At 46.9% G+C, this 17242-nt stretch overlaps 1 protein-coding gene across 1 annotated transcript in view; it reads left to right on the top strand.

Annotated features, from left to right (window-relative positions):
- Positions 1 to 17242, top strand: part of abcc2 (ATP binding cassette subfamily C member 2) — a 109805-nt gene that overhangs the window by 36449 nt on the left and 56114 nt on the right. The window contains exons 9-12 of the mRNA XM_078223078.1: positions 451 to 628; positions 1487 to 1741; positions 11543 to 11608; positions 17075 to 17212. Coding sequence (XP_078079204.1) covers positions 451 to 628; positions 1487 to 1741; positions 11543 to 11608; positions 17075 to 17212 — 637 coding nt within the window. The remainder of the gene's footprint in view (positions 1 to 450; positions 629 to 1486; positions 1742 to 11542; positions 11609 to 17074; positions 17213 to 17242) is intronic.

Below are 17242 nucleotides of genomic sequence, written 5' to 3'. Positions count from 1 at the left end.
ATCCCCCAATGGCCTTGCTCCTCCCGATCTCTGTAATCTCCTCAAGCCCCACGACCCTTTGGGGCCTCCGCATTGCTCCAATTCCAGCCTCTTGCACATTATCCGCCGTCAATCGTCTGATCGTTGGAGGTTGTTTTCTCATCTGCCTGGGTCCTACGCTTTGGAATTCCCTCCCCAAATCTCTCCACCTCCCCCCTCTCTTCAAGACACTCCTTTGACCACCTCTTTGACTCAGCTTCTGGGCACCTGTCCTAATAGCTCCTTATGTGGTTCAGTATCAATTCTGTTTGCTAAGGCTCTTGTGATACGCTCTGGGATATTACATGAAAGGTGCTATATAAATGCACGTTGTTGTGTTGGTCTGATGAAGCATGATCCAGCTTTTCAGTTTCAGGTGCTGTCTTTAATCTATTCTTACTCTGCATTTTCTGTTCCCTTTTTAACAAACAGACTGATGATTTCCTTTACTGCGGACCCGTCTATTTACCAGTGGAAGGGATATCTATATGCCGTGCTGCTGTTTGTCACTGCCCTGCTACAGTCCCTGATTCTGCAGCAATATTTCCAGTATTGCTTCCTGCTGGGAATGCGAGTGCGGACCGCTATCACAGCAGCCGTCTATAAGAAGGTGCGGTACCAGAGAATGCCTCGAACACAGGGAATGATAGAGACTGCACAATACAAATTTAAACTCAAGATTGAAAGAGGCCTGGAGGAGTGCAGAGATCTCGGAGGGTTGTAGGAGCTGGATGAGATCATAGAGATAGGGTGGCACGGGTGGCACAGTGGTTAGCACTGCTGCCTCTCAGCGCCAGGGACCTGGGTTCGATTCCTGGCTTAGGTCACTGTCTGTGTGGAGTCGGCACGTTTTCCCCGTGACTGCGTGGGTTTCCTCCGGGTGCTCCGGTTTCCTCCCACAGTCTGAAAGACGTGCTGGTTAGGGTGCATTGGCTGTGCTAAATTCTCCCTCCGTGTACCCGAACAGGCGCCGGATTGTGGCAGCTAGGGGAGTTTCACAGTAACTTCATTGCAGTGTTAATATAAGCCTTACTTGTGACACTAATAAATAGACTTAAACTTTAACTTTAATTCACATTAAAGCCCTGACCCCCTCTCCTTTCAGGAAGATGTGCAGATTGGCTTGAAAGGATTCCACCAAATTCCACCCCCTCCTCCTTTACCCCCTGACACAGCCCCTCTGAATCGCACTGTGGGTGAGCGCTTCGTGTGGGTGTCAGGGCATCTCAGTGCTCCAACCCGTTACGTGTCTGCCCACTCCAGTGAGGCCAAGATCCAGGGTCCAAATAAAGCAACCAAATAATCAGAGCGAAGATCGGCAGTAATTAGGCCACACTGGGGCATGGGGGGGAGGCGGGTATGGGTGGACCAGTGTAAAATCAGGCCGATCCTAACGCTCTTCCACCGGCTGTAGTTACTGAGTTCAAACTGAGGCTGTATTAAGTTATTTTTTTTCCATCTCTGGCAGGCGCTGACGGTATCTAACACAGCCCGCAAGGAATCGACAGTGGGCGAGATTGTGAATTTGATGGCCGTGGATGCTCAGAGGTTTAACGATGTCACAAACTTCATCCATTTGCTGTGGTCGGGTCCTTTGCAGATTTTGGTCGGGATTGCTTTCCTGTGGCAGGAGCTGGGGCCCTCGGTCCTGGCTGGGTTGGCAGTCATGATCCTACTCATTCCCCTCAATGGAGTGATCGCAAGCAAAGCCAAGGGCCTCCAGGTATCCAGATAAACTTTTCAGAGTTGTCTTTGTCCATGTTAGTCCAGGAGGTCAAACGCCTTGGATCAACAATTTATTGGAATGGATGAGGGTGTGGAAAGACTCGAGAAGTTGGGATTGTTTTCATTTGAGCGGAGAGGTTTCAAAGGAAAATTTCACTTGTACGGTACAAAGGATGAAGTATTGCCCATTGTCCGAAATTTACTCCTTAAACCTCTTCACCTTCTGCCTCTCTCTCCTCCCCGAAAACCTACCTCTTTGACCGGATCTTGATTTGATTTATTGTTGTCACATGTATTAGCATGCAGTGAAAAGTATTGTTTCTTGCACGCTATACAGACAAAGCATACCATTCATAGAGAAGGAAATGAGAGAGTGCAGAATGTAGTGTTACAGTCATAGCTAGGGTGTAGAGAAAGACCAACTTAGTGTGAGGTAGGTCCATTCAAAAGTCTGACGGCAGCAGGGAAGAAGTTGTTCTTGAGTCGGTTGGTACGTGTCCTCAGACTTTTGTATCTTTTTCCCGATGGAAGGAGGTGGAACAGAGAATGTCCGGGGCGCGTGGGGTCCTTGATTATGCTGGCTGCCTTGCCAAGGCAGCGGGAAGTGTAGACAGAGTCAATGGGTGGGAGGCTGGTTTGCGTGATGGACTGGGCTTCATTCATGATCCTTTATAGTTTCTTGCGGTCTTGGGCAGAGCAGGAGCCATACCAAACAGTGATACAACCAGAAAAAATGCTTCCAATGGTGCATCTGTAAAGGTTGGTGGGAGTCGTAGCTGACATGCTAAATTTCCTTAGTCTACTGGAAAGTAGAGGCGTTGGTAGGTTTTCTTAACTTACTGTTGGCATGGGGAGACCAGAACAGGGTTTTGTTCTCCTGTCCCAATATCTTTTACGACTTGGTGTCAGATTTTGTTTAACCCTCCCGTGAAGCACCTTGTGACGTATCACTCCATTTAAGGTGCTATATAAATACACATTGTTGTTTGGCTGTTGTTGGAAGGAGGCTGGAGGGATTGTTCTTAGAATGGAGAAAGTTAAGAGGAGATTTAATGGAGGTTTTCAAAATTCTGCAGGGTTTTGATTGAGTAGATGAGGAGAAACTGTTAGACTGAGTGTTGTCACTGAGATGATGATCTGTAACCTGAGGACACAGATTTAAACTAATTTGCAGCAGAGGCTGAGGGGAGAACGGGGAGAATTTTATTCGCATTGAGTGGGAATCTGGAACTCTCTCTTTCCCAAGAAAGTGCAGAGGCTGAGGAACAATTGGAAATGTTAACACTGATTTTAGGTAGGCGAGGATCTCTCCTCTTGGGCAGACCCCCAGGGTTCAGGATGACTTTGCATCCACGCTGTTCTGAAATATCTGCCAAGTCCAATGTGTGCCCTCAGACCCTGCCGCGTGTGGGGGAGGTGGGGGGGGGGGGGGGGGGGGGGTTGTTTGAAGGTTTGGGCAGGAGGTTTATTTGGGGCAAAAACAGAAAAATGCTGGAAAATCTTAGCAGGTCTGACAGCATCTGCGTAGAGAGAATAGAGCCAACGTTTCGAATCAGGGTGATCCTTCATCAGAGCACTGAGCTTTGACGAAGGGTCATCTAGACTTGAAACATTGGCTCTATTCTCTCTCCACAGATGCTGTCAGATCTGCTGAGATTTTCCAGCATTTTTCTGTTTTTGTTTCAGATTTCAGCATCGGCAGTATTTTGCTTTTATCTGAGGTTTATTTGGGGGTTTGTACACTCCCTCCGATACCTCATCTTCATCTCCACACATTTCTGACACAATGTGTTTGGTGTCTTCCTGAATTTGGAGCCTGCTCTACTTTAGTTGGTCCGAGCCAGGGTCTCCCGTGAATGGGTGGGGATATTTGACCTCCTCTGGGGTATTGTGAGGTCATCCTGAAGTGTTTTCACTGCTCCTGGGAATCTCCTGCCATGAGCAGGTTCTGAATGGAATAGTTGCTTTGGCGACCTGGTGGCAGATTCAGAGCGACATGCCCAGCCCAACAGAGCTGGTTTTGAGTGATTAGTGCCTCGATACTGGGCAAGCTGGCTGGGGAGAGGACTATGCTGTGGACCTTCTTTCTTGGCGTTGCATTTGGAAGATCTTAAGGCTTCGCTGGTGAAACTTCTCCAATGTGAGCGAGGATATTAAGGGTTTTACAGCCAAGATGGACAGGCGGAGATGTGATACAAGTCAGCCACGATCTGATTGAATGGTGAAGGGTTTGAAAGGAGTTGTGGGGTTGCTATATTAGACCGGAGGAAGGGATACTGTCAAGCTGCCTTAGGGGTCAGTACTGGACCACTGCAATGTCTGACCCACAGCTATGATTTCCGTTACGTACTGCACTCTCAGGGCAAAATAACTTGGAGTTGTAGCACCGGGGTAGGGGGTAAACAGCAACAGGTTTGTTGAATAACTTAACTCTATAAAGGTTTGATCTAGACCAAGGAAAAGCCCACAAAGCAGCCAATGACATCATAAACTATACATGTGACTTGACTGTTAAAGTGACAGTGCAACAACACAAAAACAACCCCAAATTTGGACCCAGGGAGCAGTGCCAGGTTCGAAACTTGCAGACGGTTTGAGACATGGAAGTATAGTGAACAGCGAGAAAGATAGTAACAGACTTGAAGAGAGTACTGGCCGACTGGGGAATGGACAGATCAAACTCAGTGCAGAAAATTGTGAGGCGGCAGATTTTGATGCAAGAGAATGGGGAAAGAAATACATATTAAAATACGTACAATTTTATCGTGGGTGCCAAGAGAGAGGGATGATTGTGCAGGAATAAGGAGGCAGGATAGGGTTAACAATGTAAAGTATGTGGAATCCTGGACTCTATAAATAGAGCAAGAGTTTTAACAACACCAGGTTAAAGTCCAACAGGTTTATTTGGTAGCAAATGCCATTAGCTTTCGGAGCCCTGCTCCTTTGTCAGATGGAGTGGATATCTGCTCTCAAACAGGGCACAGAGACACAAAATCAAGTTACAGAATACTGATTAGATTGCGAATCTCTACAGCCAACCAGGTCTTAAAGATACAGACAATGTGTTTGGTGTCTTCCTGACTTTGGAGCCTGCTCTATTTTAGTTGGTCCGAGCCAGGGTCTCCCGTGAATGGATGGGGATATCACTCTATAAATAGCGGCATAGAATACAAATGTTAGGAAATTATGTAAAATCTCAAGGAAGCACTGAATCCAGATTATTTATTTATCTGTGTCACAAGTAGGCTTACATTAACACTGCAATTAAGTTACTGTGAAAATCCCCTAGTCGCCACAGTCTGGTGCCTGTTCGGGTACACTGAGGGAGAATTTAGCATGGCCAATCCACGTAACCAGCACATCTTCTGGACTGTGGGAGGAAACCGGAGCACCCGGAGGAAACCCATGCAGACACGGGGAGAACGTGCAGACTCCACACAGACAGTGACCCAAGCCAGGAATTGAACTCAGATCCCTGGCATTGTGAGGCAGCGGTGCTAACCACTGAACCAGGATGGGGCACTGGGCCCAATTCTGAGCATCACAATAAGGAAGGAAGTACAATCTTTGAAGAGGGTGCAGAAGAAACTTTCTAGAATGGCTCCAGGGATGATGAAAGACTGCAGTTGTTCTCTATTGAAGGGAGATTCGATGGAGGAGTTCAAAATCCTGAAGAGTTTAGACAAAGTAAAATAGGGAGAAAATAATTCTAGTGGCTGAAGAATTGACAACCAGAGGACACAAACCATGAGGAGAAACCTTCTTATGTAGTGAATGATTAGGATTTGGAATGAACATAGAACATAGAACATAGAAAGCCACAGCACAAACAGGCCCTTCAGCCCACAAGTTGCGCCGATCACATCCCCACCTCTAGGCCTATCTATAGCCCTCAATCCCATTAAATCCCATGTACTCATCCAGAAGTCTCTTAAAAGACCCCAACGAGTGTGCCTCCACCACCACCGACGTCAGCCGATTCCACTCACCCACCACCCTCTGAGTGAAAAACTTACCCCTGACATCTCCTCTGTACCTACCCCCCAGCACCTTAAACCTGTGTCCTCTCGTAGCAACCATTTCAGCCCTTGGAAATAGCCTCTGGGAGTCTACCCTATCCAGACCTCTCAACATCTTGTAAACCTCTATCAGGTCACCTCTCATCCTTCGTCTCTCCAGGGAGAAGAGACCAAGCTCCCTCAACCTATCCTCATAAGGCATGCCCCCCAATCCAGGCAACATCCTTGTAAATCTCCTCTGCACCCTTGCAATGGCTTCAACATCTTTCCTGTAATGAGGTGACCAGAACTGCGCGCAGTACTCCAAGTGGGGTCTAACCAGGGTCCTATAAAGCTGCAGCATTATCTCCCGACTCCTAAACTCAATCCCTCGATTAATGAAGGCCAGTACGCCGTACGCCTTCTTGACCGCATCCTCCACTTGCGAGGCCGATTTAAGAGTCCTATGGACCCGGACCCCAAGGTCCTTCTGATCCTCTACACTGCTAAGAATGGTACCCTTCATATTATACTGCTGCTTCATCCCATTGGATCTGCCAAAATGGATCACCACACACTTATCCGGGTTGAAGTCCATCTGCCACTTCTCCGCCCAGTCTTGCATTCTATCTATGTCTCGCTGCAACTTCTGACATCCCTCCAAACTATCCACAACACCACCTACCTTGGTGTCATCAGCAAACTTACCAACCCATCCCTCCACTTCCTCATCCAGGTCATTTATGAAAATGACAAACAGCAAGGGTCCCAGAACAGATCCCTGGGGCACTCCACTGGTCACTGACCTCCATGCAGAGAAAGACCCCTCCACAGCCACTCTCTGCCTTCTGCAGGCAAGCCAGTTCTGGATCCACAAGGCAACAGCCCCTTGGATCCCATGCCCTCTCACTTTCTCAAGAAGTCTTGCATGGGGGACCTTATCGAACGCCTTGCTGAAGTCCATATAGACCACATCCACCGCTCTTCCTTCGTCAATGTGTTTGGTCACATTTTCAAAGAACTCAACCAGGCTCGTAAGGCACGACCTGCCCTTGACAAAGCCGTGCTGACTACTTTTGATCATACGAAACTTCTCTAGATGATCATAAATCCTGTCTCTCAGGATCCTCTCCATCAACTTACCAACCACTGAGGTTAGACTCACCGGTCGGTAATTTCCCGGGCTGTCCCTGTTCCCTTTCTTGAATATAGGGACCACATCTGCAATCCTCCAATCCTCCGGAACCTCTCCCGTCTCCATCGACGATGCAAAGATCATCGCCAAAGGCTCCGCAATCTCCTCCCTCGCCTCCCACAGTAACCTGGGGTACATCCCATCCGGTCCCGGCGACTTACCAACCTTGATGCCATTCAATAGTTCCAACACATCCTCTTTCTTTATGTCCACATGCTCGATCCTTTCTGTCCACCGCAAACCAGCAGTACAACCACCCAGATCCCTTTCCACCGTGAATACCGAGGTAAAGTATTCATTAAGCAGCTCCGCCATTTCTAACGGTTCCGCACAAACTTTTCCCCCTTCACCTTTTAAGGGTCCTATGCCTTCACATCTCATCCTTTTACTCTTGACATATTTGTAGAAAGCCTTGGGATTCTCCTTAATCTTACCCGCCAAGGCCTTCTCATGACCCCTTCTCGCTCTCCTAATTTCCTTCTTAAGCTCCTTCCTACATCCCGTATACTCCTCTAAATCCTTAACACCTCCTAGCTCTCTGAACCTTCTGTACGCCTCTCTTTTCTTATTCACCAGGTTCATCACAACCTTCGTGCACCACGGTTCCCGTACCCTACCAACACCCCCCTGTCTCATCGGAACGTTGTCATGCAGAGCTCCAGACAAACATTCCTTGAAAATCCTCCACTTTCCTTCGGTACTTTTCCCCAAGAATGCCTCCTTCCAATTTACCCGTCTAATTTCCTCCCTGATGACACTGTATTTCCCTTTACTCCAGAGAAACACTTTCCTAGCCTGCCTGATCCTATCTCTTTCCAATGCTATCGTGAAGGAGATAGAATTATGATCGCTATCCCCAAGATGCTCACCCACTGAGAGATCCTCCACCTGTCCAGGTTCATTAGCCAGCACCAGATCAAGTACAGCCTCTCCTCTAGTAGGCTTATCCACATACTGTGTCAGGAAACTCTCCTGGACACACCTAACAAACTCCTCTCCATCCAAACCCCTAGCCCTAGGGATATTCCAATCTATGTTTGGGAAATTAAAATCTCCCATCACGACAACTCTGTTATTCCTACATCTCTCCAGGATCTGTTTCCCCATCTGCTCCTCAACATCTCTGTTACTATTGGGCGGCCTATAGAAAACACCCAGCAACGTTACCGACCCCTTCCTGTTCCTCACCTCCACCCACAGAGACTCCGTAGTCAATCCCTCCACGGCGTCCACCTTCTCTACAGCCGTGACACTATCCCTGATCAACAGTGCCACTCCCCCCCCTCTCTTGCCTCCCTCCCTGTCCTTCCTGAAACATCTAAAACCCGGCACCTGAAGCACCCAGTCCTGTCCCTGAGACATCCAAGTCTCCGTAATGGCCACCACATCACAATTCGAAGCAGCAATCCACGCTCTAAGCTCATCCACTTTATTCACTACACTCCTGGCATTAAAATAGACACATCTCAGACCTTCAGCCTGACCACTTCCCTTCTCCATCACTCGTCTAACCTCCCTCTTACCCTGTTTACATTCCTTATCTATTTGCGAGCTAACCTCCTCGCTCTCAGTCCCCTCATTTCGATTCCCTCCCCCCAACCTTTCTAGTTTAAAGTCTCTCCAGTAGCCTTAGCCAACCTTCCCGCCAGGATATTGGTCCCCCTGGGATTCAAGTGCCACCCGTCTTTTTTAAACAGGTCACACCTGCCCCTAAAGAGGTCCCAATGATCCAAGTACCCAAATCCTTGTCCCTTGCTCCAGTCCCTCAGCCACGCATTCATTCTCCACCGATTCCTGTTCTCACTCTCCCGCGGCACAGGCAGCAATCCCGAGATTACTACCTTTGCATTCCTCTTTCTCAGCTGTCTACCTAACTCCCTATATTCTCTTTTCATGACCCCTTCCCTCTTCCTACCTATGTCAGCAGTACCTATATGCATCACGACCTTCGGCTCCTCTCCCTCCCCCTTCAGGATTTCTGGGACTCGACCAGAGACATCCCGGACCCCTGCACCAGGGAGGCAAACCACCATCCGAGAGTCCCGTCTGTGTCCGCAAAAACGCCTATCTGACCCCCTCACCGTAGAGTCCCCAATTAGCACTACCCTCCTTTCCTTACCCTTTTGCACTACTGGGCCAGGCTCAGCTCCAGAGACACTGCCACCGCTGCTTCCCCCAGGTGGGCTGTCCACCCCATTAGTACTCAGACAGGAGTACTTATTATTAAGGGGCACATCCACCGGGGTGCTCACCATCAACTGAGCTTTCTCCTTCCTCACTGTTACCCAGTTACCCTCCTCCCGTGGTCCCGGTGTGACCACCTGCCGATAGCTCCTGTCAATGACCTCCTCACTATCCCTATCCCGGCGAAGGTCCTCGAGCTGCAATTCCAGTTCCCTAACATGTTCCCTTAGGAACCGCAGCTCAACACACCCAGCACAGATATGGTCGTCCGGGAGGCTAGGAGCCTCCAGGACCTCCCACATCCTACATTGGGAACAACATACTGGCCTCACACTCATAATTGCCCCTTTAAACACACAGGGAAAAAAAAGTGAATGAAAATTTTAAACTTACCTTTCCTCCTCCTGTTTTCTCCAAAGCCCTGCTCTCACTGGGTCTTTTTTTTAGGTTAGAGGAGGAGGGAGGGTGGGATACTCTACAAGTGTAGAGTATCGGGATTCCTCTCTGTTCCAATTTATTGGGGAAAAAAAAATCTCTCTCTCCCAGACCTCCCTGCGCGACCACTTCCGGGTTTAGATATTTTTAAAGAAAAAACCCGCGAAAAAGTAAGTTAAAAATAACAGCGCTTACCCGCAGCACTCCTCTCGCGAATCTCTCCCTCTCTGCTGCACTTCCAAGACGCAATGAGCTGCCTGATGGTGTGGGAAGAGCTAGCCCTGACTCAATGGGTTGAATGGCTGTTTTTTTCTGTACTATGCCATGAATACGCTCAAGGTTTCTTTTGACTTTTTTCATGGGATGCGGACATTGACGGCCAGGCCAGCTGGGCCGTTTCAGAGTCAACCATATTGCTGTGGCTCTGGAGTCACATGTAGACCAGACCGGGTAAGGACGGCAGATTTCCTTCCCTAAAGGACATTAGTGAAGCAGATGGGTTTTTATAAAATGTGTGATAGTTATCGTATTCACTGTAATTCCAGATTTCTATCAATTGAATCGAATGGTGGGATTTGAACCTGTGTCCGCAAAACATTAGCCTGGGCCTCTGAATCATTAACCCAGTGGCATGACCGCTACGCCACATTTCCTCAGGGGCAGCTCCTGTTCTATGGCTGAGTGGCTAACTGGATCTGTTGTTCCGGAGTTGGTTGAATGATCGATGTTACCCTGGGCATTAACATGGCCGGCTCTTTTTGCAGTGTTGCAGTGAGATGTGTAGTATTGAATCCCTCAGTGTGACACTGGAGTGCCCTACCACAACATGGGCTAGAAACTCACTGGCGGCAGGCATGACTGCGCCAATCGCAGCTGCTGTTTGGGTGAGAGATGGGGTGGAGGGGTAGGCGGCCAGCATGGAGTATAAATGCCAGCGTGGAGCTGTTGGGCAAAATGGCCTATTTTTGAACTGTACATTTAAAACCTCAATAAAAGCTGAGAGTAAACAAGAGCAGAAATATAATTTGAGTATTGCTGAAAAAAGAAACATTTTGTTGAAGCTTTTCACCTTGCACTGATCAGGACAATCACAAAAATAGCAATGTCTGGGCAATCTTTATAGAAGAGAGTGCTAATTGGTGAGCAAGTGAATTCTGATTGGTAGACGTGTTGGCATGGTGAATGCACCAGTTGATGGTGACTGACAGCTAACTGCCAAGTATTATTAAAAATTTAAACCAGGCAGCTTGACTCTGATTGGTCAAGGCATTGCCCTGTGGAATGAATCAGTGAATGGTTATCATTGTTTTTGTTTAGCTGAAACAGGCACAATTCCAAAATCTCACTTTTTCCAGCATTACTTCAGTTCTGTACTACCTGTTAGGGAGCCAGACCAGAACACCAAGGTATATTAGGAAGCCAGAGTGGACCCCACCAATTTTTTATTTTGGCATAAATGTGAGGATAGGATAGCTAACTCCAGGAGTAATTGCACTGACAAATTAGGGATCTTTACATCAAAACGAGATTTATTCATAACAGTTTAAGTATAACTCCAACAAAATGAAGCAGTTTAACCCTTAACCATCAAACAATCTCAAAACATGAAAAGAAACACTTCTAATCCCTCACAGCGCCAGGGACCCGGGTTCGATTCCCGGCTTGGGTCACTGTCTGTGTGCAGTTTGTACATTCCCCCCATGTCTGTGTGGGTTTCCTCCGGGTGCTCCGGTTTCCTCCCACACTCCAAAGATGTGTGGGTTAGATTGATTGGCCATGCTAAATTAACCCTAGGTGTCAGGGGGAACTGGAAGGTAAATATGTGGGGTTGCAGAGATAGGACCTGGGTGGGATTGTTGTCAGTGCAGGCTCGATGGGCCAAATGGCCTCCTTCTGAACTGTAGGGATTCTATGATAAGCTGGGGGAGGCTTTGAAAACAATTACTCACTGCAATACACATATTAACTTGTCTTTTCATTTTAACAGATGGAAAACATGAAACACAAGGACCATAGGATGAAATTAATGAATGAAATTCTGAATGGAATAAAGGTAAGCTCTGATTGGAACATGAGAATGAATGGGCTAGTATTGGAGTTGGTAGATGGGTGAATGAGAGCAAGAGGGTCTGGGACATTAATTGCTAAGGAGCCCAGATTCCCTGGTGTTGGGGAGTCCAGAACTAGGGGTCATAGTTTGAGGATAAGGGGTAAACCTTTTAGAACTGAGGTGAGGAGAAATTTCTTCACCCAGAGGGTGGTGAATGTGTGAAATTCACTACTACAGAAAGTAGTTGAGGCCAAAACATTGTCTGATTTCAAGAAGAAATTAGCTATAGCTCTTGGGGCTAAAGGGATCGAGGGATATGGGGGGGAAGGAGGGATCAGGATATTGAATTTGATGATCAGCCATGATCATAATGAATGGCGGAGCAGGCTGGAAGGGCTGAATAGCCTCCTCCTGCTTCTAGTTTCTATGTTTCCATGTTTCTATGTATGTGCCTCACTGCGATGCTCAGTGTTAACACTGAACATACACAACATTTAATCCACATGATTATTTCCTTGTATCCATCAATCTTCTAATTTTGGAAGTGTGAAGGAGTTAAGCTTGTCTTTAACAAATAGCTTTTGAGTTGATCTAACTGAGTTATAGAGAGAAAGATATTGCACCTCTATAGCAGCTTTCACAACCTCAGGGAATCTTGTCATCAACCCTGGCTGATGTTATCTGCAAGGGTGTCCCAACTTGGAATCATTGGTTTGTGGTGATGTGTAGTTTTGTCTACAGGAGTGGTGTAGGAAGTCACGAGTGATATCCAGTGAGAACAACTAGCCCAGTTGCTGCATAACGGCTAGCTCAGTTGGCTGGAAGATTGGTTTGTGATGTGGAGTGACTCAACAGAGTGGGTTCAATTCCTGTACCGGGTGAGGTTATTCATGACCACCTTCTTAACCTTGCATCTGAGATGTGGTGACCCTCAGGTTAAATCATCACCCACTCAAAGGGGAAAACAGCCTACGGTCATAGAATCATAGAATCCTACAGTGCAGAAGGAGGCCATTCGGCCCATCGAGTCTGCACTGACCACAACCCCACCCAGCCCCTATCCCTATAACCCCTTGCATTTACCCTAACTAGTCCCCCTGACACTAAGGGGCAATTTGGAATGGCCAGTCCACCTAACCCGCACATCTTTGGACTGTGGGAGGAAACCGGAGCACCCGGAGGAAACCCACGCAGACATGGGGAGAATGTGAAAACTCCACACAGACAGTGACCCAAGCTAGGAATCGAACCCGGGTCCCTGGCACTGTGAGGCAGCAGTGCTAACCACTGTACCACCCATCTGGGACTACAGTGACTTTGCCCTTACTTAGTATAGCACTTATTAAAGACTATTTGTTACAATAAAGAAAAGACACATATACGAGGACCAGAATGATGTAAGACAGTTATGTACAAAGCTATTAAACACACCCACTCAATTTAAGTGGAAATTAAAATTTGGATCCAAAGTACATTTACAAGATCGGAACTGTTTTAGGACTTCCCTCTTCCCAAACAACATCCAATCCAACAGATGTATAAGTAAAGATCAGTTTATAGTTACCACACTGTATAGGATTGATGCTATTCTGGGGAGCGTCTCTTCTTGCTTCAGCAAGGATATGGGTTTTAACTGCCTCCACAAAGGTTTTCTGCACTCTTGCTTCTGGTCTGCTAGCTAGAACCGGCTTACAGGCTGCTTCCACAAAGACATTGCCAATTATATCATTGCTTCCTCTGAATATACTCTTGGTATATTTGGCTGTCTGTGCCCTCGGTTCATTCTAACATTAACATTTGTATGTCTTCCCTGAATGGTAGAAAAGTCCATCCAAAGTGTTTCCTATTAGTAGGACAATGTATTTCTTTTGGTTTGTCTACAACAGCTAATCTGGTTATTGGGATTCACATCCTGTGAAAATACTTCTGAAATGCTGGGGGTTTTGGACCTGCTGACACATTCATACCAATCTCAAAGGGCTTTCCTGCCAATGCAGTATTCTGGAGAGCAGTCAATGTTGTAGGAATGTCTGGTGGAATTATGCACAGCAAGTTTTCACAGACAGAAATCTGATAAACAAAACAAAACAGATCATTTTTTTGCTGAGAAATGTTGACTGAGGAATAAATATTGACCCGGATACTGAGGGAGAATTCCCCCGATCTTCTTCCAAATACTGATCCTGGGATTTTTTTCTGCACACCTGATGGTGTCTCGGTTAAATGTCTCATCTGAAAGATGGCACCGACAGCAATGCAGCACTCCCTCAGTACAGCACTGGGATCGTCAGCCTAGATCTTGTGCCCAAGTCGAGTGGGATTTGAACCCAAGACCCATTGGCTCAGATATGGGAATTCTACTCACTGGGCAATTGCTGACAGTCATTTAGGAAAATGTGAATATCATGGGTTATCACAGTGGCACAGCGGTTGGCGCTGCTGCCTCACAACGCCAGGGACCCGGGTTCAATTCCGGCTTGGGTCACTGTCTGTGTGGAGTCTGCATATTCTCCCCGTGTCTGCGTGGGTCTCCTCCGGGTGCTCCGGTTTCCTCCCACAGTCCAAAGATGAGCGGGTTAGGTTGATTGGCCAGGATAAATTGCCCCTTAGTGTCAGGGGGTTAGTAGGGCAAATAAGTAGAGTTATAGGAATAGGGTCTGGGTGGGATTGTGGTCGATGCAGATTCGATGGGCCAAATGGCCTCCTTTTGAAGTGTAGGAGATCTATGGGCTGGATTCTGTGGCTGTGGGGGAAGTGGGGGTGGGGGTGGGGGAGGTTGGGGGGTTTTGTTGATCAATTATCAGTGTTTGCAATTGTTACCCCTCTGAAACTGACCTTAATATCTGGACATGCGGAGTTCATCACGGAATTCTTGTGGTCTGTCACTCACAGGCTTCCTCCCAGATCCAGCAATCATTGATGTCCGTGGGAACTCCGACTTTCCCAATCTCACATCACAGTTTGAAACCCAATAGATCATAAGGGGTGGGATTTTCCGGCTGCACTCACCTCAAAACCGGAAAATCTCGCCCGAGGTCAATGGACCTTTGCGTGGCCCACCCCCCCCCGCCCGCTACAATTCCCGTGGAAGGCGGATTGGGAAAATTCCCCGCTACACCTTGTTCAATCGAGAGTAACTGGGTTTTAATGGTGAAATGATTATTAACATTTGATGAACTGAATTGAAGAAGTATTTTTGGTGTCCCGGAGTGTTGGTAAATGATTAATTAGCAGGTTTTAAAAACTAATTTTTAAACAAAATTTTGAATAAAGATTTCTTCAGAATATTTTAGCTTCTAACCCTGTACATGTGTCCCATCCAGGACTTTCTGGCTGTTCATGTCATAGTCATAGAGTCATAGAGGTTTACAGCATGGAAACAGGCCCTTCGGCCCAACTTGCCCATGTCGCCCTTTTTTTTAAACCCAGAAGCTAATCCCAATTGCCCACATTTGGCCCATATCCCTCTATACCCATCTTACCCATGTAACTGTCTAAATGCTTTTTAAAAGACAAAATTGTACCCACCTCTACTACTGCCTCTGGCAGCTCATTCCAGACACTCACCACCCTCTGTGTGAAAAAATTGCCCCTCTGGACATTTTTGTATCTCTCCCCTCTCACCACAAACCTATGCCCTCTAGTTTTAGTCTCTCCTACCTTTGGGAAAAGATATTGACTTTCTAGCTGATCTGTGCCTCTCATTATTTTATAGACCTCTACAAGATCACCCCTCAGCCTCCTACACTCCAGAGAAAAAAGTCCCAGTCTATCCAGCCTCTCCTTATAACTCAAACCATCAAGTCCTGGTAGCATCCTAGTAAATCTTTTCTGCACTCTGTGGGATCATCCGGTACCACCGATGGCACATCCTCACCGCGGGTTTCCCGGTGGCACGGGGTGGAGTCAATGGGAAATCCCATTGACAGCAGCAGGGCCAGAAGATCCCGGCCATCCGCCAATGGCTCACCACCTGACGCCACGGTAGGAAGGCCAGAGTATAACGGCCCCCATTTTTGGTTTGCTTTTGATGTAAACAAATTTTGCAAAATCACCGCAGTTCCACACTGGCCATCCCCTGTGGAGAGCGTGGTGATCAGCGGCAGATCACCGCACAGCGAAAGAAGGGAAAGCCACCCCAGAGAAATCTCAGCAAAACCTATCTCAAGCTCAGAGACGAGCACCCTTGCCTCATTGCAAATCACGGGACGTTATCCACAAAGGGATAACAATATACCGGAACATAACCAATGGTAAATGATTGGAAGTCAGGCTGCTTTTGGTATTGCTTGGTGGAAGGTGCACTGATTGCCAGAACTCCTTGTTCTATTTCGAATATGATGATGAGTTCCTTCATATCCACCTAATCAGGCAGCTTACACACTGGTGTAAGTTCTGATCTGTTAGGGATGGGTTAACAGACCTTCCAATTAAGTCCTAGTTTGATGACAATTATTCAGTAGAAGTCACTGATATATAAAGGGGCCACAGGTGATACTGTTTGTTGAGGGAGAATTGTGTGTGGTATTTTTATAAAGAAACAGAGCTTGTGTCTTCTTTACTGAACAGCAACTGAGAGGCTCAAACATGATCCTCTGTCAATGCTGCAATGAGTGTAGTGTTCAATTGTTCGGAATTTGATTATGCGTGTCTGTTGACTGCTCACTGTGTATTATTAGTTCAGCCTGAGTGTGGTCATTTAGAAAAACAACCAGAACTGGAGCAAATGGCTGTAAAGGTGAGAGAAGAGATGTTTCAAAGCATTGAATCAAAGTCCTGTTACACACTCACAAGCTGGTGTATCATCTCTGCATATCTTTGAAGCATAAAGCTCATTTCTCAGCAAATCAAACAGCCCAGTGATTAGGAGGAAAAGCTCAGTGAACCATTCAGCATATCACTGGTGCAATAACAAGGGGCAGCACAATCGGTCTGTGTGGCACAGTGGATAGCACACTTTCCTCAGAGTCACAAGGTTTTGGGTTCAAGTCTCACTCCAGGGTTTGAGTACAAAATTCAGGGCTGATGCTCCGGTGAAACACAGAGGGAGTGCTGCCCTATCAGCGACACCATCCTTCAGATCAAACAGAGACTCCATCTACCTGCTTGGGTGAATATAGATGACCCCACGGCATTTTGATGAAGGGCAGTAGAAGAGCTCGCCCTGCTGTCTTGGCCAATATTCACATCTGAGTCAGCATTGCATGATCAGATTATCTGGTCATTATTACATTGTTGTTTGTGGGATCTTGCTGTGTGAAAATTAGCAGCTGGTTTTCCTACATTACAACCATGACTGCATTTAAAACAAAAGGTTCTTGGCTGTGGGAAACGCTAAATAAATGGAAAATTTCTTAAACCTTATTTCTTTCATTCATCAGGTGACCAGATGAGTTTCTATGAAGAGCCAATCGAGAGAAGCGGGGGTCACCGAGCTGTCTTGCTAAAGGCTGTTGTTTTTTTTTGAAGGTTATGAAGTTTTATGCTTGGGAGACATCGTTTGAAGAGCAGATCCTCGGAATAAGGGAGAAAGAGTTAAAAGTGATGAAGAAATCTTCATATCTGGTGGCTGCTGCTATTTTCCTTGTTACTTGTACACCGTTTATGGTAGGTATTCCGATGATGATTGCATTCAGT

The sequence above is a fragment of the Mustelus asterias genome, chromosome 11 (assembly GCF_964213995.1).
Source record: "Mustelus asterias chromosome 11, sMusAst1.hap1.1, whole genome shotgun sequence".
Classification (NCBI taxonomy): domain Eukaryota; kingdom Metazoa; phylum Chordata; class Chondrichthyes; order Carcharhiniformes; family Triakidae; genus Mustelus; species Mustelus asterias.
The sequence above is the reverse complement of the archived record's forward strand: the minus strand, read 5'-3'. Positions and strand labels throughout refer to the sequence as shown.